Source organism: Pangasianodon hypophthalmus, chromosome 6, assembly GCF_027358585.1.
Source record: "Pangasianodon hypophthalmus isolate fPanHyp1 chromosome 6, fPanHyp1.pri, whole genome shotgun sequence".
Lineage (NCBI taxonomy): Eukaryota > Metazoa > Chordata > Actinopteri > Siluriformes > Pangasiidae > Pangasianodon > Pangasianodon hypophthalmus.
This window is the reverse complement of record NC_069715.1, coordinates 25,136,556-25,159,708: the sequence shown is the minus strand read 5'-3', so window position 1 is coordinate 25,159,708 and position 23,153 is coordinate 25,136,556. Positions and strand designations below refer to the sequence as shown.

At 39.0% G+C, this 23,153-nt stretch overlaps 2 protein-coding genes across 3 annotated transcripts; one reads left to right on the top strand and one right to left on the bottom strand.

The window, feature by feature from the left end:
* Positions 1–1,447: 1,447 nt before the first annotated feature.
* On the bottom strand, positions 1,448–6,323 carry exosc5 (exosome component 5). 2 transcript variants are annotated; one of them, XM_026913986.3, is made up of 6 exons: positions 6,166–6,323; positions 5,874–5,987; positions 4,917–5,038; positions 3,648–3,788; positions 3,422–3,511; positions 1,448–2,023 (listed from the first exon to the last, which is right to left on the bottom strand). In XM_026913986.3, exons 1-6 carry the CDS (start codon positions 6,272–6,274, stop codon positions 1,928–1,930), a joined length of 672 nt encoding a protein of 223 aa, XP_026769787.3. In that variant the 5' UTR covers positions 6,275–6,323; the 3' UTR covers positions 1,448–1,927. The 2 variants fall into 2 exon arrangements, with proteins under 2 accessions (XP_026769787.3, XP_026769788.3); XM_026913987.3 differs by lacking the exon at positions 1,448–2,023 and adding an exon at positions 2,053–3,288.
* Positions 6,324–6,929: 606 nt separating this feature from the next.
* Positions 6,930–17,707, top strand: bckdha (branched chain keto acid dehydrogenase E1 subunit alpha). The gene is made up of 8 exons (XM_053235165.1): positions 6,930–7,087; positions 10,012–10,182; positions 12,027–12,113; positions 12,220–12,328; positions 13,225–13,386; positions 14,221–14,427; positions 14,882–15,023; positions 16,425–17,707. Exons 1-8 carry the CDS (start codon positions 6,974–6,976, stop codon positions 16,765–16,767), a joined length of 1,335 nt encoding a protein of 444 aa, XP_053091140.1. The 5' UTR covers positions 6,930–6,973; the 3' UTR covers positions 16,768–17,707.
* Positions 17,708–23,153: the final 5,446 nt, after the last annotated feature.

The window sequence follows — 23,153 nt, the reverse complement described above, 5'->3', positions numbered from 1 at the left end:
CAAACAGAATAAGATTCGCTAGCTAGCAAACTAACATAGATGAACTCCGCTGTTCATTGTAGATTCTGGGAGGCGGGGCTTCATGTACACGGGCATGGATGGGAGGTGACGTCTAGGAGTACACAAATCATTCCATTGTTTTTTTAGTTCAAATTCTAACAAGTAACCTTTAAGCCTTTCTAATCTAGGCAAAAAAGGTCTAATCCTGGTCCAATATATGTCAAATACAGTGCCTTGCATAAGTATTCACCCCTCTTGAACCATTCTACAGTTTGTAGTGTTACAAGCTGGAATTTAGGGATTTAACTAGGATTATACAGTATGTCATTAATTTACACATTTACATAGTTTTCATTTTTAATAATGGATTTAATGGTCATCAAAGTGATGCTCAATGTCTTCCCAGAACTTTGCCTGAGAATTGTTTTTATAACATGGTCTTCATGAAGCTGTCTGTTTGTTTAGGGATGTTCTTTTTCCCCACTTCAGTGTTATGGACTACATTGTGTAGATTCATGACATATAATCCCAGTTTAGTCCATTTCAGTTCCAGTAACATTGTAACACTGCAAAATGTGGAAAAGTGAATACGTATACAAATGTTGGACGCACATTTGCTACTTAAAATCGACATACAAATGAGGCAAACCAAACTAGAAAATAATTTCTCCTTCGTCGGCATTGTACACAGATCTTCTGCTGACTCAAAGGGTAAAATGTCAACTGTTGTGAGAGATTCAGGCCATAAAGCAGTGGCCGAGCAAACCTGTCCTGGCAGATATATTCAGAGCTGTGTTCCCGTCGAGCGCTGAGGAAGTGGGCCAGATCACAGTATGGAGCAGTGTGTTACATCTACAGCTACCAGACCAACCTCAGACTGGAGACCAGAGATAACACAGACTCTGCTGTGTTCACGGAGAAGTATACGGCAACACGCTGACGCTCCAAGTTCCAGTAAAAAGGTCAAGGTGCTTCATGCTTTGTTGCTGTTTTGCTTTAACGTCTCTAAGAGCTGGGAGATGTTTCTGCATCTGATACATACATTATCTCCGATTCCCATATCTTGTCTAAATGTTTATGTATAATAATGAATCCTGGCTTGAAACCAATAAACACACTTGTACCAGAGAGTATATATTAGTAATTATAAGAGTCTGTGAATGTCTTTAGCCATGAAGGTCATTTTGAAAGCCTTGGTACTAATCAACCCCCCAGAATGCTTTGCATAAACCTGCCATCTTTAATCTGGTCTTCTGGGGTGAACAGCAGTACCGCCTCATCTTTCCTCCTCTAGGCTACGGACTGAAGGTGAAGTAGTCCGCTGTGAGATATCTTTCTTAATTATTAATCAGAAAACACAGCGTTTCATACCACCGGAGTTATTTCCATATTAACAAAGATGAACAAAAATGAAGGGAATGAAGAACGCCAGCACAAACCACAAACATCTCATGACATTTCTTTAGTCTGGTGCATGCTAGATAAATAGACTATGTAAGGAATAACACTTGGGGGTGTGCTGTTATAGGAAAACAATAAATGACAGAGTGGTGGGAAGACTGGAGTTTGGTTTCTGACATGGAGTTACTGTTACCATACATCTAGGGCAGTGGTAGCTCAGTGGTTAAGATGTTGGCCTACTGACTGGAAGATATGAGTTCAAACCCCAGCACTGCCAAGCTGCCACTACTGGGCCCTCGAGCAAGGCCCTTAACTGCTCAGTTGTATAAATATAAGTTGCTCTGGATAAAGGTGTCTGCCAAATGCTGTAAATGTTACCAGCCTTGATCAAAGCTCCACTTTTTCAAACCCTCTTACTGGAACTTTCTTCACGTAAATTAAACAGCAAACATGTCGAACTGTACATTTAAGCAGTACATTTAATATAAAAAAATTGAATCACAAAAATACAAGGGAAAGAATGATTTCATAATATTTTGGAGTATCGTCGCTTCACAGAATCCCTGTAAAACTGGAAGATCCGCTCAGACGCCTTCTGGCTGACCGCTATACACTGCTGCATCTGTGTGGAAGAGACAGGATAAAAAACAAAAACTCATACAGTGAAAACAGGAACTACACAGAGCTGCCATTTTATCAGTCAGTGGTTTATTTGCTTAATCTCACACTGAAAATATGAATAAATCTAACTTTTAACTGAAGTAAAATAAATACCGTCATCAAAAGTATATAGTTTTAACAAAACCATAAGTCACAATTAGTGATTAGTGATAGTGATTAGTGATAGTAATTTGAACAACCATCCCAAGTTGTTGCAACGTCAATTGTGATCGTCCAATTAAATGCTCTCCAGACTATTTACAGTATGTCCCGCCCCCGGAGGTGGGTCTTGCTCTACAGTAGCTTCTTCCTGCACACTGTTCCCTTTTCTAACCATTGCTTGGTTGAGGGAAAAAAAATGGTTCATTTTGCACAGGGGGAAATTTGTACAAGGTCAGAGTTATGCAATGGCACTTCTCAGAGACGTGTGTTTTACCACCTTAAGACTCTTCAATGCTGAGTGAGACAGAGCAAAAAGGAGAGTCCATCTTTAGCACCGGTTTATTTAGATTCGGGGAGGGATGAACGCTATTGGCTGTTGTCAATCAAGTCAGTCAAGCAGTTCAACACATCATCACTCTCACTTCCTGTTTCAGAAGGAAGAAATGCATCAACATCTACATCTAAATCCAGAATCAAATCCTAGCTAAGAGGCTATTTGATGAGGACTTTAAAGGTGCTGTTTGTAATTTCTCATCCCCTCTGCTGTCTATGAGTTGTAACTGCAACTCTGCCAAACCTCTCCTTCTCTCTAACTGATCCTGATCCTCTGTTTAAATTCTGTTGCCTCCTGAGTTCCCTTCTACAGATAAAGTGACAGAGCAGCTCAGTTCAGTCTATATGACTACTTGTCTACATAGAAACCCTGAAATGTTTCCACAAAGATGACATTTTTCACTGCTGATCTGCTTCTCAGACTGTTTGACTGATGCAGGAGAGCAAAGGGAACAGAGATTTAATCACTCTCTAATTATTATTATGAATGAACTCAATACAGTCTTTTATCAATACAGAAAACAAAGGCACTGCATCAGCACATCTTTCAAGAGTCAAGACGAGCGCACCAACAGAAACCAATAGGAAAGGGGGCGGGGCTTCCAGCAGGTCAGATAATATGGGAAATTTTAAAACACTTATGCAACTCTATGAATTGTTCCAGATTCGTATGTCGAGTGGCTCATCTTCTGCTTTCTTGGGAAAAAAGGAGACTGCTCTATTGGAGTATTTCTGAAAAGATAATACCTCGTACCAGCATTCTCCAATATTAAAATGTGGAGCTACACACGATGCGAAGGTTGGCAGTGTTATTCTAGACAAAAGCAGCACTGAATGACGATCACCAAACGTCATACTCGCTTACCTCTTTCACTGAGAAAGAACCTTTTGTTGATGACATCATGACATTGTGCTCTTTACTGTCGACTGCAAAAGTCATTAGCGCTCGACTTTCCTAACATAGGGAAAAAAAATGATTAGCATTATAGGAATTCATTCAGTGTGACGCTGAAACAGAGAGGCAAAATGCACTCGTGTGTTTTTGTGACCCGAAGAGCACAGTGTGTGAGGGGAAAGGAAAGGTCTCGCACCTTCTCCTGCTGAGCCGTGGGGTCTGTGATGATTCGGCTCTCGGCGTCGATGGCACACGTGACGCCGCAGAACAGGCGGCTCATGGGCAGCCCGGCGTCCATCAGCGCCATGCACGCAGCATTCAGACAGCACGCTAACAACTGAGCACCAGATAAGGACACTCACACACACACACATTCTGCCTAATACAGTCTACTTCGGGGGCATTAAACATGGAGCCCACTAAATCTAAATTAAAATCATCTTGTGGACTGTAATTGAATTGAAATGTTTGAAAAAAAGAGTGAGTCTCTGTGTTATTCTTCTAGGAGCCAAAACAGAGCAATAAACTCAGGACCATACACTCCACAAGCAAAAAAAAATTGCTAATGATAGAATTCTTCATTAGTAAACTGAAACATCTGATACTGTCTCTAAACCATATCTCTAAACCAAGTAATTTAGGGATTTCACAGCAACGGGGTAAATACTTATGCACTCGCATCTTTTACATGTGTATTTGTAAATAACGTTGGAAGAACATCGCTGGTCTTTTTCCAATCTTCAGCGGTCTAGTTTTTGGTGATCCTGTGCACACTGTGGTCTCAGATTCCTGTTCTTGGCTGACAGGAGTGGAACCCGATGTAGTCTTCTGTTTCAACCCATCATCAACCTCAATGTTTGATGTGTTGTGCATTATGAGATGCTTTTCTGCTCACCACAGTTGTGAAAAAAAATAGTTATTTGAGTTACTGTAGACTTCCTGTCAGCTCGAACCAGTGTGGCCATTCTCCTCTGATCTCTCTCGTCAACAAGGTGTTTCTGCTTGTTGACAGAAAATTGGATGTTTTTTCGCACCATTCTGTGTAAATTCTAGATACTGTCATGCGTGAAAATCCCAGGAGATCAGCAGTTTCTGAAATACTCAAACCAGCCCATCTGGTACCAACAACCATGATCAGTCACTGAGATGATATTTATCCCATTCTGATGTTTGATGTGAACATTAAGTGAAGCTCTTGACCTGTAGCTGCGTGATTTTACGCACTGGGCCGCTGCCACATGATTGGCTGATGGGACGTGGGCATGAATATGCAGGTGTTCCTAATAAAGTGGAGTATATAAATAAAGAGTGTATATAGCTCTCACTCCTCCATATTGATTCTAAAGTACATTGAGTACTACTCCATGTATTTCTTCTTAAATTTCACTGCAGTAGCTCTTCAGATCAACCACATAAACACACCACATTAGGTTAAAGTGCTCAGATGTGGAGCTAGGAAGGATACCGATCCGTCATCGTGCACCACTTGCAGGACGAGTGTGAGGGAGGAGCGAGGATGAAGCGTGGACAGCAGAGCGGCCTCACACGTCTCCCGCACACACTGCTCTCTCGTGCGCTCACGGACACCTGAGGATGCAGAGAATGAGAACATTTCTTGAAGAGATGATCATTAGAGTGTAGCCTTTATGTGACTGCCACCATGAGGTGAAAAGATGGAATCACACTCACTACACATGGAGACCCATAAAAAAATTAATTCCTCCAAACATACCTACATAATAAATTCCTCCATACATACAAGTCCACTCAGACTTCATGAGGTCATGCGTCTCATGTGTCTGATGTGTGGAGTGACACCAAATTACACACTAGGGAGGAATTCCACCTTCAAGATTGCTGTTTGAAATAAAACAAAAAGCTAACTAAAAATCCCGCAGTTGTCTTTAGCGTGTATTTTGTTGCTCGGCTCCTCACTTTGATAACTACTGCTTGGTGACGGCAAAATATCAATAACTGTAAGCAAATCATTTTTTTATTGCTGAAGTTAACTATAAATAAGCGTATATATTAACTTTATTCATAACTGAATATATTAACTTTATTGCTATATATATTACCTTTTTTCATAAATTGCCACTTTTTGGGTGATGTTTGCATTCTGGATTTTACTATTTCAGTATGTCCATCACTAAATGTACACCAATTTTCACCTCTTTTTTACATCTTGCTTGTGCATCTTAAGACATTCTTGTTAAATAGAGTTCAAACTAAATTAATGATCTTGGATGAAAGACTGATTTAGATCTGGGAAAGTGCATCATAAGAGCATTTCCTTCTTATTTCTCACTGATAATTTGTTTGAATTTAGTCAGATCTGAAAGTAAAGGCACTGAATCTGATCTGTTATGAATGTAAACACACACAGACACAGACACAGACACAGACAGACACACATACATACTCGGCATGCCAGCTTTGGGCTGGATCAGAACCTCCAGAGTTGCTCGATCATAGATCTCCTTGTTCACCTTAACCTCAGCTGGTCCATACACTCCTGCCAACACACTGGTGTCTCCTGTCAACACATGTTCCAGAGCAAAGTTATTCCTACATGCCAATTTTATAACATGCTAATGACATGCTGTAGTAATAAACGCTTTAGCTAGCTAGCTGTGTTGTTGGAAGGGACTTGTTACTGACTCGGATTAGACAGTAGCTGTGTGTTATTTTATAAAACAAGAAAAAAAACCCACCTTGCATAAACGTGGCTGAACCGTCAGGTTTGGATAATAAACTCTGTTCACTGCCAAACTCCCTCAGAACTGGACTAGTGATCTCCAGCTCCATCATGGCGTGCTTCATTACAGCAAGTGTTTGTCGCGCCTTTTAATCGTCATCGTTTTGGGCGCTCATTGATGACGACAATGACGCAGACGTTAGAATCGCGCTGTTTACAAATCCCTAAAATGGCACTGTTTATTATTTTTAAACGCGAGTTACTGTATAACGTAGATTACAATATATAAGCAATTATTCTATTATACTATAAAATTATGATGTGAAATTATATAAAATCATTATAAGCAATCATCTGGATATAATAATAATAATAATAATAATAATAATACAAAAAATCCTATATAAAATTATATTCACTCAATGATTCTTCAATACAGTCATTGTTGAATAAACATTATTATTATTATTATTATTATTATTATTATTATTATTATTATTATTATTATTTGTAGTAGTAGTCTTAGTAGTTGTAATTTCATAATAATAATAATAATAATAATAATAATAATCATAATCATCATCATCATCAACAGTATTATTGTTGTTGTTGTTGGTGGTGGTGGTGTATAACACAAATTTATATAATTTTGTATTTATATAATTACACCCATTATTGAATAAACCTCATCATTATCATCACAACAAGAACAAGGAGAACAGCAGGCTCTCAGTTCATCCTGTCCTGTAGAGGGCGCACTTCGCGTCATTCGCGTCATACTGACGTGACCAGCCGGGCGAAAGTGAGGACGGTCAGAGGGAAAGATGGCGGCTGTGAGAAACATGCAGAGATTATGGGGTCTCGGTGTGTGTGCGATTCGTCAGCACGCTGCTCTGAAAACATCCAGAGTCCTGCAGCAAAGAGCTTTCCACCTCAATGTAAGCCTCATTTATCCACATATCCGTTAACAGGGGGTTGATGCGGGAAGGTCTCTCCTCAGTGGGCATTATTTACAAGGACTAATCACCTGCTGGAGATCTGAGCACGACTCAGTGCTTCATACTGACCCGGTGTATAGAACACCACGTGATAGTGAAAGATGGATGTTATTGTATATACGTGACTCTCTTTCATGATGAAATGCAGGTAAATGGACGGTGTAGCAGTGTGTAGTTGTGTGTAGTTGTGTGTATCAGTGTATTATGTTTTGAGTAAACAAGATTAGTACTCAACGATGAAGGCCAGATGTTTATAACTGATGAATATCACTGATATAACCGTATTATCACTGATATAACCATGGCAGGAAAGGATTACAGAATTTATTAATGTGCATGAAACTCTACACGGCTATATGCCGCTTGCCGGTGGTCACTGCGCATGCGCGTTTCACATTTCCGTGTGCGTTTGCTACTTGCCCCCGCTCTGATTGGTTGATTTCAGGGGGCGTGAACACACACGCTTGCTTTTAGTCTCTTAACAATTTTCCTGCGTTGTCTTTAGTGAAAACAGACTAAATAATCTCACTGTGATCTCACTGTGAGAGTGTGTATTATCAGACTAAATAATCTCACTGTGAGAGTGTGTATTGTCAGACTAAATAATCTCACTGTGATCTCACTGTGAGAGTGTGTATTATCAGACTAAATAATCTCACTGTGAGAGTGTGTATTGTCAGACTAAATAATCTCACTGTGATGTCACTGAGAGTGTGTATTGTCAGACTAAATAATCTCACTGTGATCTCACTGTGAGAGTGTGTATTGTCAGACTAAATAATCTTACTGTGATGTCACTGTGAGTGTGTATTGTCAGACTAAATAATCTCACTGTGATCTCACTGAGTGTGTGTGTATTATCAGACTAAATAATCTCACTGTGATCTCACTGAGTGTGTGTGTATTATCAGACTAAATAATCTCACTGTGATGTCACTGAGTGTGTGTGTATTATCAGACTAAATAATCTCACTGTGAGAGTGTGTATTGTCAGACTAAATAATCTTACTGTGATGTCACTGTGAGTGTGTATTGTCAGACTAAATAATCTCACTGTGATCTCACTGAGTGTGTGTGTATTATCAGACTAAATAATCTCACTGTGATCTCACTGAGTGTGTGTGTATTATCAGACTAAATAATCTCACTGTGATGTCACTGAGTGTGTGTGTATTATCAGACTAAATAATCTCACTGTGAGAGTGTGTGTGTATTATCAGACTAAATAATCTCACTGTGATGTCACTGAGTGTGTGTGTATTATCAGACTAAATAATCTCACTGTGATGTCACTGTGTGTGTGTATTATCAGACTAAATAATCTCACTGTGATGTCACTGAGTGTGTGTGTATTATCAGACTAAATAATCTCACTGTGAGAGTGTGTGTGTATTATCAGACTAAATAATCTCACTGTGATGTCATGGAGAGTGTGTATTGTCAGACTAAATAATCTCACTGTGATGTCACTGAGAGTGTGTATTGTCAGACTAAATAATCTCACTGTGATCTCACTGTGAGTGTTTATTGTCAGACTAAATAATCTCACTGTGATCTCACTGAGTGTGTGTGTATTGTCAGACTAAATAATCTCACCCACTGTGAGTGTGTCAGCATCTCGTTTATTATTTATTCACTGTTGTTGACTGTGAAAGTTAATAAACGGTCAGTTTAAGGAAATAGCCTTTTAATACGCTCAGCACTCTTCTTTGTTGAGGAAACCATCCTCAATCCACACATCTGCTGTGCTTCAGTAGAGCTAACGTGCCTGTAAGATCTGTTTATAGAGATCCATTAGCTCCAATCATATTATAAATAATAAATGAACCTATGAATAAAACTCCTGTAGAAATATTTTATAGTCTAAATTGTATAATACCGGTTGAGATTATCTCATGTTGCTAATCTTTATATGCGTTAGTATCTTTAAACGTTGTACATATGGTGTGGGGGGTGGAGGTCAGTGAAGAACTTGAGAAGTTTTTCAAGCTTTTCAAAGTGTAATTGAGTCCAAGATGAAAGATGAGCTCTAAACTGTATTTTTCAGCACATTCAATTACAGATCCAGTTGTTTAAGACATTTTCTAGATAAGACCTGACATCTAAAAAAAGATAAATCTAGAAATGCTGATTTCAGTCTCCTAGGCCATGATTTCTTTTTTAGCCCACAAAAACATCAATTCACTGGAAAGTCATTGAATATGATACCTGAATTTAATTTACTAACCAGAGCGGATTAGAAATGACAGAAGGTTGTAAGTTCAAGTCCCAGAACTGCCAGAGAGCCAATATCAGTCCTCTGAACAAGGCCAAACTCTGAGCAACTGCACACAGCATGTTTGCCTCGCACCTCCAGGGCTGGGGGTTCGATTCCCGCCTCAGCCATGTGTGCGCAGAGTATTCGTGCTCTCCCGTGCTTCAGGGGTTTCCCCCAGGTTCTCCGGTTTCCTCCCCTTTCCAAAGACATGCATTGTAGCCTGGTTGGTATCTCTAAATTGTCTGTAGTGAGTGAATGGGTGTGTGAGCGGTTGTGCCCTGCGATGGGTTGGCACCTGGTCCAGCGTGTCCCCCGCCTTGTTCCCCAAGTCCCCTGGGATAGGCTCCAGGTTACCCCGTGACCCTGTGTATGACAACCGGTCCAGAAAATGGATGGAAGTTACATTTACTTTTAATCGATGTGCCATGTGATGACTTCCACTTCCTGAAAATGTTGAAATAAGCCTTGCTCTTGTAGGTTTAGGCCTGTTTTCACCCCTGATTTGGGAATTTCCAAGCATCTTGTGGACTTTGTATGCAGTTTTTTCTTTGATCCTTGTGAATCCTCTTATTTCTGATGCACATGACCTGCTGTTCTCATATGACAGGGAGCTCAGTGCCAGCAGACGTTCGATTCGGAGAAGCCGCAGTTCCCCGGGGCCTCGGCGGAGTTCATTGATCACCTGGAGTTCATCCAACCCAACGTGATCTCAGGAATCCCTGTGTATCGAGTCATGAACCGACAGGGCCAGATCATCAACCCGTCCGAGGATCCACAGGTAAGAAGCTGAAACCTTCTCCACCATGCATGTGCACACATCACACACAGAGTGAGATTATTTTACTTACACAGTGTAATACTTTAAATTTGGTTTTAATGTCATATTTTATAATACACCACAGCGATGCTAAATTTTCAAATCTGATTAGTCAGAAGGTGTTGATTAGTTTTCTATAACAGCAGCTCTGACGGTAGCGCAGGTTGTAATTCAAAACACAGGTTTATATTAATGCTCTCTTTCTAATACGTTATTGTTTCTATAGTAACAGCTCATACAGTATCAGCTGATGTTTAACACAGAAAAATGTGTAATCATTAATAAGGTGAAGTTTTCTTTGAGACATTTATGCAGCCTTTATGGAAGGAGTCTCCAGTGTCAGTGCTTTGTATCACTCAGAGGTAAAGCTGTAGCTGCTTTCTGCAGTTTCCAGAGAGCGTGACGAGCTGCGTTTTCATGCCTCCGCCACTAGGTGGAGGACGCATTGTGTTTTCAGGTTGTCCGAGAATCTTGTTCGTGTGATATCTCAGGAACGAGTGGTTGAATGTATGTAGGATTATATGGAATTGTCATTATAACCAGCAGATGAATTGATTAGATATTGGAGTTGATCCAAACAGAGTCAAGGTCACAGCAAGGTCAAATGTCTGAAATAGTTTATCTTCAATAGCTTCCTTCCTGTTTAAAATACAGAGATGTTGCTTACACATTCGTGCTCAGGAATTCAAGGTCCACTTTCTGGCTGTCTGTGATTTTTGCCATCGGTTCATCCGTCTGTATTTCTGTCTGTCTATTCGTCTGTCCGTCTGAGATTTTCATTAGCGTGATATCTCAAGAGCGAGTGGTCGAATGCTTGTAGTATTTATATGGAATTATCATTGTAACCAGCAGATGAGCTGATTAGATATTGGAATTTATCCAGAATTTATCCAATTTTACTTGCTTGGTCTTATTTACTGGCTGGTGATGGAACGACTGTTTATAGCTGCAATAATGTAGTAATAACAGAAGATAACTTGTTTTGTAGATGTTCCGCAACATTAAACACAAATATAAATGGATAAAAAGTATGACTTAGTTTGTGCGATATTGCTTAAATATCCCAGATGAACTGTTGTGTAATAATATTTAACAATTTTAAAAAATAAGAGGAATAAAACACTTTCACAAGGCTGTGCAGTTATTGAAAATAATCAACTTCGGAATGGTAGCTCCACTTCACAACACCCTGTTATTGATTATTGATTATTTTCCTAACAGCACATCTTGTTGTGTTTTATTCCATATGCTCATTTCGGATAGGCTGGCAGGCCAAAAAACTTAATCACAGATCCATATCAATGCTCCTGATACTACAATGTGTAATATTGTGGTTTGCTATAGTGCTGCCAATCAAAAAAAAAAAAAAAAGGAAAATGAAAAACACCACAGTTTTACAGTGTAGGAAAATATTATAATGAAAAGTGATATATTGTGTGCCAAGATGTAACCATAGCAACAATCATGAGGGAGTAGAAAGTAGGCAAATTATTTTTATCACTTGATTATGAGTGAGGTGAAAATGCACGCGATGCTGCTGGCTTTAACACTCTGGTAAATAGCGTTACGTGATTAATAACGAAGCATCCCAGCATCAGCGTTCCTGCACCGTGGTGACCTTTTCCTCTGCCTCGTCACTTATCTTGTGATTTCAGGATGTTTTGTTTGGTTTTATCTCTTGTATGATGATGTGCTGGTTGTGTTCATGTAGCACACCCTGAATATTTGACTGATAAGGAAAATATTTTTCTCTAGGCAATTTCATTCCGTGCATTAACTTCTTCTTTTCCTCCGTTGCGTCGTAGCTCTCTAAAGACACAGTGTTGAACTTCTACCAAAAGATGACACTCCTCAACACGATGGATCGCATTCTGTACGAGTCTCAGAGGCAGGTAAGTGGTACAGCGGTTTTTGTTTTCGCTCCTGTCTTTGTTTAAGTTAGAAACTGAAAGCTAGGACACAGTACGCCGCTGACTGGTGTTTAATTCCGGATTTAAGGGCCGTATCTCGTTCTACATGACCAACTACGGTGAAGAGGGCACTCACATCGGAAGTGCCGCAGCTCTCAACTCCAACGACCTGGTGTTTGGCCAGTACCGAGAAGCAGGTAAGAGTCTGCTTTTTTTAAATATCGGGCCTGGTTTATGAATTTGTGTGTAATTTTAACAAAAAAAAAATCCCACAAGATTTTAAAAAGTTCCAGTAAAGCTGATTTTCTTCATTCTCACTTGCGTACGTTGATAAATTCCACTCACCCATAAATTGTTCACACCATAGCTGGTTTATGTCTAGTACCGACATTTAAGGGCAAAGCTCACGAAGAGCTGAAAACGACGAAACGACACCTGAGTGGTGAAAGAGCATTTAATAAGTGTGCTAAATCTTCTGCAGCTCAGACGACTCCGACTCCTTTTATACAGCGGCATTTCTTTTATTGAATATCTGGTCATATCTGCATAAATTTATGGATTTGTTTTGGATTGCTGTCTTTAAAGTTATTAACTAAGGAATAACACACTCCAGGCCGTGCTGTTGTACGAAAATAATGGATTCCGAAGAGCACTATTTTCATACAAATGTGTGGTCTGGAGTGTGTTACACCAGAGATCTGCCAACAATTAGTTTCATTTAATTAATTAATGCCGTGCTGCACATTTTATAGTTAATTTTGTGGAACATTCAAGAGGCAAGTTAGTTCCTGTTCTCACTTATGTTATAGACGCAATAATCATCTTATAAACAAGTCGCAATAAACAAGTCATTCCCTCACCAGCCTCTCTCTCTCTCTCTCTCTCTCTCTCTCTCGCTTTCTATCTATCTGTCTCTCTCTTGATCTGATTGCTCTCTCTCTCTCTGTGTCTCGATCTGATGGCTCTCTCTCTCTCTCTTTTGATCTGATTGCTCTCTCTCTCTGTCTCTGTCTTGATCTGATTGCTCTCTCTCTCTCTCTCTCTCTCTCTCTCTCTCTCTCGATCTGTGTGTCCTGGTCTCTGAATGCTCTAGGAGTGCTGATGTACCGCGGGTTCCCGCTGGATCTGTTCATGGCACAGTGCTATGCTAATGCGGATGACGTGGGGAAGGGCAGGCAGATGCCGGTGCACTACGGCACCAGAGACCTCAACTTCGTGACCATCTCGTCTCCTCTGGCCACTCAGATTCCTCAGGGTGAGAGAGTAATCACACAGCAGGCTGAGCTGCAGAGTGAGGGGGCGGAGTCACGCTCAGCGTGGTGTACTCCTGCTACAGGATGATTATAATAGAGAAATGATGTCACACTTCACTACTCTGAGATTTTACTGATATCATCATCTCTTTTTTAAATATATTACAATATGATTTCCATGTTCTGATTGAGAGTACACTGTCTTTCTTTCTTTCTTTTGTTCTTTCGTTCTTTTATTTGTTCATATTTCCATGCATAGGTTCTGTCTTTCTTTCCTTGTGTTTTCTTTCTTTCTTTCTTTCTTTCTTAATTGCTTTTATTTGTTCATACTTCTGTTCATTCATTCGTTAGTTCTTTCCTTAGGTTCTCTTTCTTTGTTTCATTTTCTTTCTGTCCTTACATACATCTTTTTTTCTGTCTCTCTTTTTTCCCCTTATTTATTCTGTCTGAATCTTTTCATTTTTTTCCTCCAACCTTTCTTACTTTTTCTTTCTTTCTGTTGTTCATACTTGTATTCTTCAGTTCGTACTTTCATTTGTTCTTTTTTCCATGTGTTCTTTCTTTCTTTCTTTCTTTCTTTCATTATTTTCCTTTATTTATTTGTCCACTTTTTTCTTTCTTCTCTTCTTTTTCCTCTCATCTTTTTTTCACATCTCCCTTCTTATTTTTTTCTGTTTTCCATTTTCTTTCAAATCTTTGTACTTCCATTTGTTTGTTCTTTCTTTCCTTGTGCAGTCCTTCACAATGCTCTTGTCTGAGGTAGTGTAACATACCATAATATGTAATGTGCGTGTGTGTGTGTGTATGTGTGTGTGTGTGTGTGTGTGTGTGTGTAGCGGCGGGAGCAGCGTACGCTATAAAGCGGGAGAACAGCAACAGAGTGGTGATCTGTTACTTCGGTGAGGGAGCGGCTAGTGAAGGAGACGCCCACGCCGGATTCAACTTCTCTGCCACTCTGGAGTGTCCAATCATTTTCTTCTGCCGCAACAACGGCTACGCCATCTCCACCCCCACCCACGAGCAGTACCGCGGCGACGGCATCGGTGAGCTTTAGCTTCACACACCATCCAGCACCAGCACCAGCGCCTGCTGCTAGGACCCGCTGCTGTGGGGAATGCTTTTTAATTCTTTATTGTCTCAGCTCTTCTCATCTGTTTACTTCTCAACTCTGTTTTTCCTCTTTGTGTCTTACATATTTCTTTCTTTATACTTCTGTTCATTCCATCGTTCTTTGTCCTTGTGCACTCTTTCTTTCTTTCTTTTTTCCCTTATTTCTTTTGTCTGAATTTTTTTCTTTCCTCCTATCTTTCTTCCTGTGTTCTTCCTTTCTTTCTTTCTTTCTTTCTTTTTCTTTCATACTTCTGTTCGTTCCTTCATTCTTTCTGTCCTTGTGCAGTCTCTATCTCTCTCTCTCTCTCTTTCTTTCTTTCTGTTGTTTATTGTCTTTTCTTGTCTGTTTATTTCTCTTTATTTCTTTTCTCTCTCTTTGTATGCTAGCTGCCCGAGGCCCAGGCTACGGTATGCTGTCTATCCGTGTGGATGGTAACGATGTGTTTGCAGTGTACAATGCTACAAAGGAAGCGCGGCGCAGAGCGGTGGCCGAGAACCAGCCTTTCCTCATCGAGGCCATGACCTACAGGTAAAGCACTAAAACTAATAATAATAATAATAATAATAATAATAATAATAATATCATGACAAATGAAATCATGTGTGTGGGGTTCTCAAGGACTCTTTAACTGTAAAAAAAAAAACAAACAAACAAAAAAAAAAACCTGTGGACTGTCTCAGTACAGATTTATTAATAATCAAACTCCAACCAATCAGCTGTCAGGCTCATTATTTCATTTTACACAGTAATATTTTTGGAGCCTCATAAGATCTCAGTCACAAATATAATAACTTTGATAAAGATGGGATGTGATTTCACACCACTGTATTTAAATGTAAAAGACGTGGATCCTCTGGATGTGTCACGACGCCTCAGTGTGAGAGCCGAGGCTTCTTATGGACACAGAGTCATGTGACAGCCATGCCCGTGTGCCGCCGCAGTAACGCCCGTGTGCCGCCGCAGTAACGCCCGTGTGCCGCCGCAGTAACGCCCGTGTGCCGCCGTAGTAACGCCCGTGTGCTGCCGCAGTAACGCCCGTGTGCTCTTTATAAATCACAACCACAGCTGACTTACAACATTTCCTATTTTAATAAACTGAAAAGCAGCGTCATCTGTTGTTCTCAGAGGAGGGACAGACATGTTCTGTTTCTCTCTCTTTCTTCACAGCTTTTTCCATTTTTTTTCCTTCTCTCTTTATTTTCTCTCTCTCCCTGTCTTTATCCCCATGTATTCTTTTTTTTTCTGTCTTTTGCACTCTTTTTCTTGCTTTCTTTTTTTCTTATTGTTACTTAGGGTCAAGGTCACAGCAAGGTCAAATGTCTGAAATAGTTTTTCTTCAGTAGCTTCCTTCACGTTTGAAGTATATAGTAAGGGATTGACTGTAGCTTTGAGTTCAGCTCATTTATTTCTCTCTTTCACTTCTCTCTCTCTCTCTCTCTCTCTCTCTCGCTCTCTCTCTTTATTTCTTTCTCCATTTTTTTGTTTTTATTTTTCCTTCTCTTTTTTTTTTTTTCTCTTTTTTTCATTTCACTCTCATTTCTTTCTTTCTTTCTCCAGCATTCCTGTTTTTTTTCTTTTTTTTACAGCATGTTCCATTATTTTTCGTTGTCTCTCTTTTTTATTTCTCGCTTTGCCCTGTTCTCACTCTGCCATGTGTGTGTGAGTAATTAAAGTGTTCTGTGAATGTGTATTAGGCAGATGATTATGGGGAAGGACAGCAGACATGTCTTGGCTGAGTTCTCATTACCTCAGAGCTCTCGCTGAATCTCAGATTCAGTTTGTAACCAGATTTCTCCCTCACCTCAAGCACACTTTTCTGTTTTTTTTATTGTTTGTTCATTGTGTAAGTAAATATGCCTTGATGTGTGAGAAGCCATTTTCAGTGCTCTGTATAGTGCACTGCTAACTGCTCTTTTCCTCTGGGCTCAGGATCGGCCACCACAGCACGAGTGACGACAGCTCGGCTTACCGCTCAGTGGATGAGGTGAACTACTGGGACAAGCAGGACCACCCGATCTCCCGCCTCCGCCACTACATGACCGCGCGCGGCTGGTGGGGTGAGGATGAGGAGCGTGCGTGGAGGAAGCAGTCACGCAAGCTCGTCATGGAGGCCTTCGAAAAAGCCGAACGGCGTCTCAAACCAAATCCGGAGTTAATTTTCACTGACGTCTATAACGAGATGACTCCAGGCTTGACTAAACAGAAAGAGTCCATGTTAAGGCACGTTCAGCAGTACAAGGAGCACTACCCGTTAGACCTGTACGAGAAGTAATCACTCCATTTCAGAACCTAGTCACTTCCCTTAGGCACTTCGATTTAGGGGATTTAGCAGGATGGTGATGCTACAGCTAAAATGGAAGATATAATTAAAAATATTCAAATAATCATAAATCCCAGTTACTTTCATGTAGATACCGCTGGTGCATTTAAATCTGGGACTGGGAGAATTAAGACGTGACACATTGAATTGTTCATCTTGTTTGTCGTTTTGAATTGGGATCAGCCCTGTGGTGTAAGAAATGAATTGAGACATGAGCGCTGCACATTTCTCTGTTATATGTTACTATGCCTCCTGGGTTTTGAGAAGCCAACAGACAGGGGGTGTATATATCCGTTTTAGCCGTCTGCCACTAGGGGCCACTCCGTCATGCCCTTTATGATTCTACACTACTGTGGCAGTCTGTGAGGAAATGAGATCATGGCATTAACTGTGCTCTCCACACTGATTGTTATAATTATAAGCCGGTTTCATGCTGATGATCTTTTTAATATGATTGTCATTAACAGAGAGGCATGCATTATACACATATACATCTATATTGACTTGATCATTTTAACCTCATTACAGAAAGCAGTAGAGTCACACGTTTTCACTCTATTCATGTTTCTGTCTGAATGACTCTTTCCACATCTGTGAATGCGGTTAGTAAAAGAAAAGTCATCAGGATTGAATGAGCTTGCGGGTTTTTGTTCTGTTAAAACTGACTGTATAGGTTGTATAAGGCTGGGTCGATGTATTCTGTGTTCTTTAGTATGGATTTTGAATTTGAATTAAACCTTTTCTTTGGTTTTTAATGAATTTAAAACAAACTGCTGCTCTGTCAGATTTCCTTCACTGTTACATTATCTTTAGGCTGACATTTGGTTTGAAGTTGGGGGGATTTACTAGATAAAGTTTGAAACATTTAAATAAAATGCTTGTGAAACATTAATACCTTTATACGTGTCTGTGTGCTGATGTTTCTTATTATAGATCTCATTAGGAAATCTGTTAGATGAATAGATGGATGAATTTTCTGTACTTTTTAAAATATTGATGTGCTATTGCGTATTACTCGTACTTGTATAAAATTCTCCAAGACCACGTGTTATTATGTGACTGTCACGCTAATGAACAGACGAGACACAATGACAAAATAGTGATATCTCAGTATTAATGGCAAGCAAAGCAAAGCAGACTGCAAACTGTGCTTTGTGAAAATATTAAGAGCAGGAATTACTGCATCTTCCTACAATAAAATTACCCAATAAAACATCCTTATCATAAAACTTATAAATCTTCAATGCTGTAGCAGCAGACATCAGCAACCAACGATGCAGCAAATGCGAACTAGGTGAGAAAAAACGTCTGTAAAAACGTCTGACTCTAGGTGATAGGGGTGTAACGATACACAGAATGTAAATTCGATCCAATGTGGTGGTGTGTCATTATGATATATATTCAATACAGCAAAAATAAGCATTGCCTGAATGTCTTAGGTTTCCTTTTTCAATTTATTCAAACATTCAACACTATACAGGTAACTTAATTGTAAATAAGTCAAAAAAATAAAATAAATAAATAATTAAAACTTAATAAAGATGGTGTTTGATCCTTTTGAAACAAAGCCTGCACGTTAGAGTGTAACAGTTGTTAAAAATAGCTAATTAACATGCACTGTGTATTCAGGGTTGCCAGATCTGCACATAATTTTCACCCCAACTGCCTGAAACTAGCTGAAACGGTTCAGGCACTAGAAAAGGGATGCAGTCTTTGAGTTGTAAACAAGTTCAGCATGGTGCACAATATAGAAAAATAGTTCTACACAACAGATTTAGTTAAACTGTAATTGCAGTTTCCACTCATTAGCCATTTTATAAAGTACACCTACAATATAGGCTGTTTTGTAGGTATATAATTGACTCTAGCCCATGAGTTGCTGTGTATAAGTGTAATGGGACCAACACTGACCTTTTTTTGGGTGGTGCACGTTAGTAGTGTGTGTGATGTTGGTATTAGTGTACCAAACACAATGGTTAGTAAAGATCAATGGGTTTTAAACACTGTGTACATGTATTGCTGTTTTATTAGACACGGTTACCTCATTGTTCTATCTTATAGGTGTAGATTTAGGGATTGGAGATTTCCACCAAACAAAATCACAGACACTCTTGTTGTCCTCGAAGCACACTTTGAGAACCATAGCTCTTGCCCATTATCAGTATCAGATCAGTTTCTGAATTACAGCTCTGCTGTTAGCTAGATAGTTTTGGTTGGTGCTCTTGCTTCCCAACCCGTCAGTGACAAACTGTTCTTCCATCATTAACCCACAGTAATATCATCATTTCATATTAATTTCATTCATTTCAAAGTAATATCATCATTTCATCTTATCTCTGACTTAATTAAAAGCCGAGTATTGCAGTAGTTTGTTTTAATCTACGCCGCAACAGAGTTTATAGTCCACAGACAAAGGGATTTGTTGACTCATAACTCAGTCCACTACTTATTTTTGAAGGTGCCCTGTTAATTTATTGTTCTTAATAGGACAAAATTGTATTTCTTCTGCACAGCCAGTCTTTGACCTCCCACGGGGAAATAATCTTTTCTCCCGATCCTCAATTGTTTTTCATTATCTTCGTGCCCTTATGGATTGCTGATTCAATTTGAATGTGAAATTGCATGTGTCACTTTGTATGGGTTTGTCACAGTGGCTGTTAATCAGAATGGTAAAGTGGGTCAGTCTGAATAAGGGCTGAGCTCACAAGCTGGCGTTATTGCAACATGGCGCTAGAAATGAGGCCGATATAATGGTCGATTGTTGAATTCGTAACATTTGTTGACAAATGCAAGCACACAAATACACAATTTTTCTACTTGACTTTGAGTTGGAAAACACTAATACTAAACTGATATAGGCTTTATTCAAATATTGCTCATCTTTGTTGACTTCTCCTCACCATTTTCCATTGAGGGGGGCCTAGTTGCCGTCTTCAAGGCCACTTCATTCCTTTATCAGCTCAAGTGAAGCTTCTTAAATGATCTTTTTCATTTCTGTGTTGCCTTGATGTCTCAGGCATCAAGGCAACACAGCAGTAGAGTTGAGGATTTTCCCAAAAATCCTGAAACAGATAATTTTTCAAACTAGCAAAACTGCTGCAAGATGTAGGCAGGATCACTAAGGTACTAAACAAACAAACAAAAAAGAACCTACAAGGCAAATCTCAGGTGTGTATTAATGCACTCGTTCTAATATGTAATCATTTCAATAGTAACAACACAGAGACTTGTGTGGTGAACACAAACTGGGGGAAGTTGGGGTCAGAGCACAGAGTCAGCCACGATTCACATCAGATAGGGTTAAGGGCCTTGCTCAAGGGCCCAACGGTGGCAGCATGGTGGTGCTGAGGCTTGAACTCTGACCTCTTGATCAGTGTACCAGTTAGAAGTAAAACTGTTCCTTTGACTTTTCTGACACAGGAAAGCTTTCAACGTAATGTAAGTGATAACACAAACTTGTTTCACAAACCTTCCACAACCTTCCAAAAGACTTTGTGATGTGCTTTTATTGGAAAATAATCAACTGCCAGGTGGTAAGAGTAACTCTGATTCATGTCAGGCTGCATCACACCACAGCACTGGCTAGCAAATCAGCTAGTTATCATGCCAGCTAGTTAACTGCTTAGTTAGCAAGTGAAGTATATTCTATAAAACACAGACAAAATTTTGTATAATTATTCTTGCTGCAAAATATAAAATCAAAGGCAATATGGTGTTATGAATATTATATTAAATATCATATTCAGTTAAACAATACTGTATTCACAGATAGCTACAGGTCTAAAATCTAATATCTACGTGTTTAGTTACAATTGTGAGGGGAAGTGAAGTGATAAAAATGACATTTAAGCTAGCAAAGCACTAACTGGATCAGCGTACATTCATATAACAGACATCACTAAAATGCTTTTCCTGGTTAAAAGCACTAGTCTTGGGCCCTAATGATTTTTTTTTGTGTGTGAGCATATACCATTTTGACAGGTTTGGCCTGAATATACTGTATATTCATTAAGATCGGGAACAATTATCACATATTGAATTTCCATATTTTTGATCTGCACCCCATTAAGTAGAAACTCATTTTAATTATAGCAGGTCTCTCGCTAATGCACGCATGGCAGGCAAAATAATAATAATAATAATAAGGCATATGATGATTATAAAAGCATCAGATTATGATTAGCAGTTAACCTCTTATCAATTAGCATGATCCAATCTTGGGCAAAGGAACCAATCTCAGGCTTTCTGTGCGCAAGCTGTCTGGCTGGTTAACGTGTCTTTGTGAACAGCAGTGTCATGTCAAGCACTGGCCTGAGAGATCAGTGTGTGAGGATTTCTGTCTTCTCAGCACTTTGGGCTATCTTTATTACATTTCTTTAGTTTCTACACAAGCGCTCAAACATGAAGGTGATCAGCAGCATTATGTGGAATGGGTGGCATGGTGGTGCAGTAGGTAATGTTGTGCCCGGTTTCATCCTGAGCTCAGGTTGCTGTCTGTGTTCTCCAAGTTGTCACATGGGTTTCCTCCCAAAAACAGGCCAGTAGGTGGATTGGCTACTTTAAATTTCCCCAGATGTGAATGTGTATGTCCATGGTATCTAGTGTGTATTGCTACCTGAAAGGCTCTGTGTGTGTGTGTGTGTATGTATGTGTGTGTGTGTGGGGTTAGGCTCGGGGGGTAGGGTGGTGGGGCAGACATGCATATGTCGATCTCCCAGTGGTCTTTTTTGCCATGCTGTTATATTTTGATGACCCATGTATTTTTTTTATCATTTGCATGCACCATAGTTTTTGAAAGGAAAACAGGAAAATACTGCTATTTTACAATATCATGGTAGAATAAAAAAAAAAAAGAATTCCAAAATGTTAAAATGTATGTGTATACCTCACCATGACAATAATACAAAACAGGTCAAAATCAACAGAAATATATTTTGACCCTTTCACTCTCCAGGCCTGGATCCTCATTTATCACTAGTGTGTAGACACAGATATGTGGATATATACTGTATATACATTTTTCAATTATCACAGAGCTTTAAATATATCACAGAAGCAATACAGCAGCTCTCTGTATAACGAGTCCTGTAAATGTAGTGGGCCATTTGTCCATTAGGGGGAGAGATAACCTCTCTCCAGTTCTGAACTTGAAACCTGACCAGAGCTCCTTGTCACTTTAATTGAGTTTGTAAAGAATAAAACTAACAGTGCATTGTTCCTGGAGTAAACAGTGTCAAGATTTCCATATACAATAAATGTCAAATAACACTGCAGCTACAGTGCAAGTGTCATATCTGGTTAGTGTAACTTTTTTTTTTTTTTCTTAAACAGATTTGTTAAGGCTGGCTCTTTGCCTTGAGTAGTTTATCTGAACAATGTAGAAATAGTGTTTTCTCTGACTTGCCTCTTTATAAAATTAGTCCTTTAAGGACTTAAAAATGGCATATTTTAAAGTTTCTAAGAACTCAAAAATTATTTTTTTAAAGATTAGTTTATGTCAGATTCTGCTTCTACAGATTTATTATCATTAAGCTAATATTGAAAATAAAATTTTCATTAAAACCAGTTCAGCTGAGGGGAAGTACATTTATACATTGATACTGTTTCAGTTTATAGAGTAATCTGATATTTTTGAAAATGTATTTATTAACTCAGAGACATCTTTATATAATTTTTTTTGGATTCTGCAAGTACATTACACCTGCATATTGACTTATCAGTGATTATTTTTTTTTAATATAATGCTGATGATATTGTTGGGTTATTCTGTTATTTAAAATACAGTGGTCTTGGGTGTGTTATATAAAGCTTTTATGCACTGAAGGAATATTCTGCAAATGTCCAGTTCGCATTTTTTGTCTGCCTCCACTGATAATATTGCTGTATGAACATTTTGATGTTGAAAGAAGTTTATTAAGTTATTGAATAAGTAGTGTTTACTTTGATTTTTCATAATTTTTCCCTGTTCACAAATTCACTTATTTATGAAACCCATATACCAGCCTATATTGCAATGATTTTATTATAACCTTAAATTTGCATTTACAACACTGTTATGAAGTATGTATGCCTTCGAAAACTTTTTCAAAGTGTTGTATATGCACAGTTAGTAAAAACAAATGAAGAACTTGTGAGATAAGGACAAGAAAATTTCAAAACATTCAACATATAATAATAATAATAATAATAATAATAATAATAATAATAATTGAGAGTTCGTCTCTCTTTCATTTAAAGACAAAGTTACATAGAAACTCTAATTTCACCTCAGGAGTTTTGATAAAAGCCCTACATAAATCCTGAAGCCAGAGCCGTAGCTACAGGACAGGCAATGCAGG

What these genes read in the sequence shown, in the direction of transcription:
- exosc5 (XM_026913986.3), bottom strand. Translation starts at nt 6,274, where the DNA reads ATGAAGCACGCCATGATGGAGCTGGAGATCACTAGTCCAGTTCTGAGG. An exon ending in GCCCAAAGCTGGCATGCCGA is followed by an intron (nt 5,039 to 5,873) that starts GTATGTATGTGT and finishes CTGCATCCTCAG; the next exon opens with GTGTCCGTGAGCGCACGAGA. An exon ending in TGGTGCACGATGACGGATCG is followed by an intron (nt 3,789 to 4,916) that starts GTATCCTTCCTA and finishes TCTGGTGCTCAG; the next exon opens with TTGTTAGCGTGCTGTCTGAA.
- bckdha (XM_053235165.1), top strand. Translation starts at nt 6,974, where the DNA reads ATGGCGGCTGTGAGAAACATGCAGAGATTATGGGGTCTCGGTGTGTGT. An exon ending in TGGCCAGTACCGAGAAGCAG is followed by an intron (nt 12,329 to 13,224) that starts GTAAGAGTCTGC and finishes TGAATGCTCTAG; the next exon opens with GAGTGCTGATGTACCGCGGG. An exon ending in GGCCACTCAGATTCCTCAGG is followed by an intron (nt 13,387 to 14,220) that starts GTGAGAGAGTAA and finishes GTGTGTGTGTAG; the next exon opens with CGGCGGGAGCAGCGTACGCT.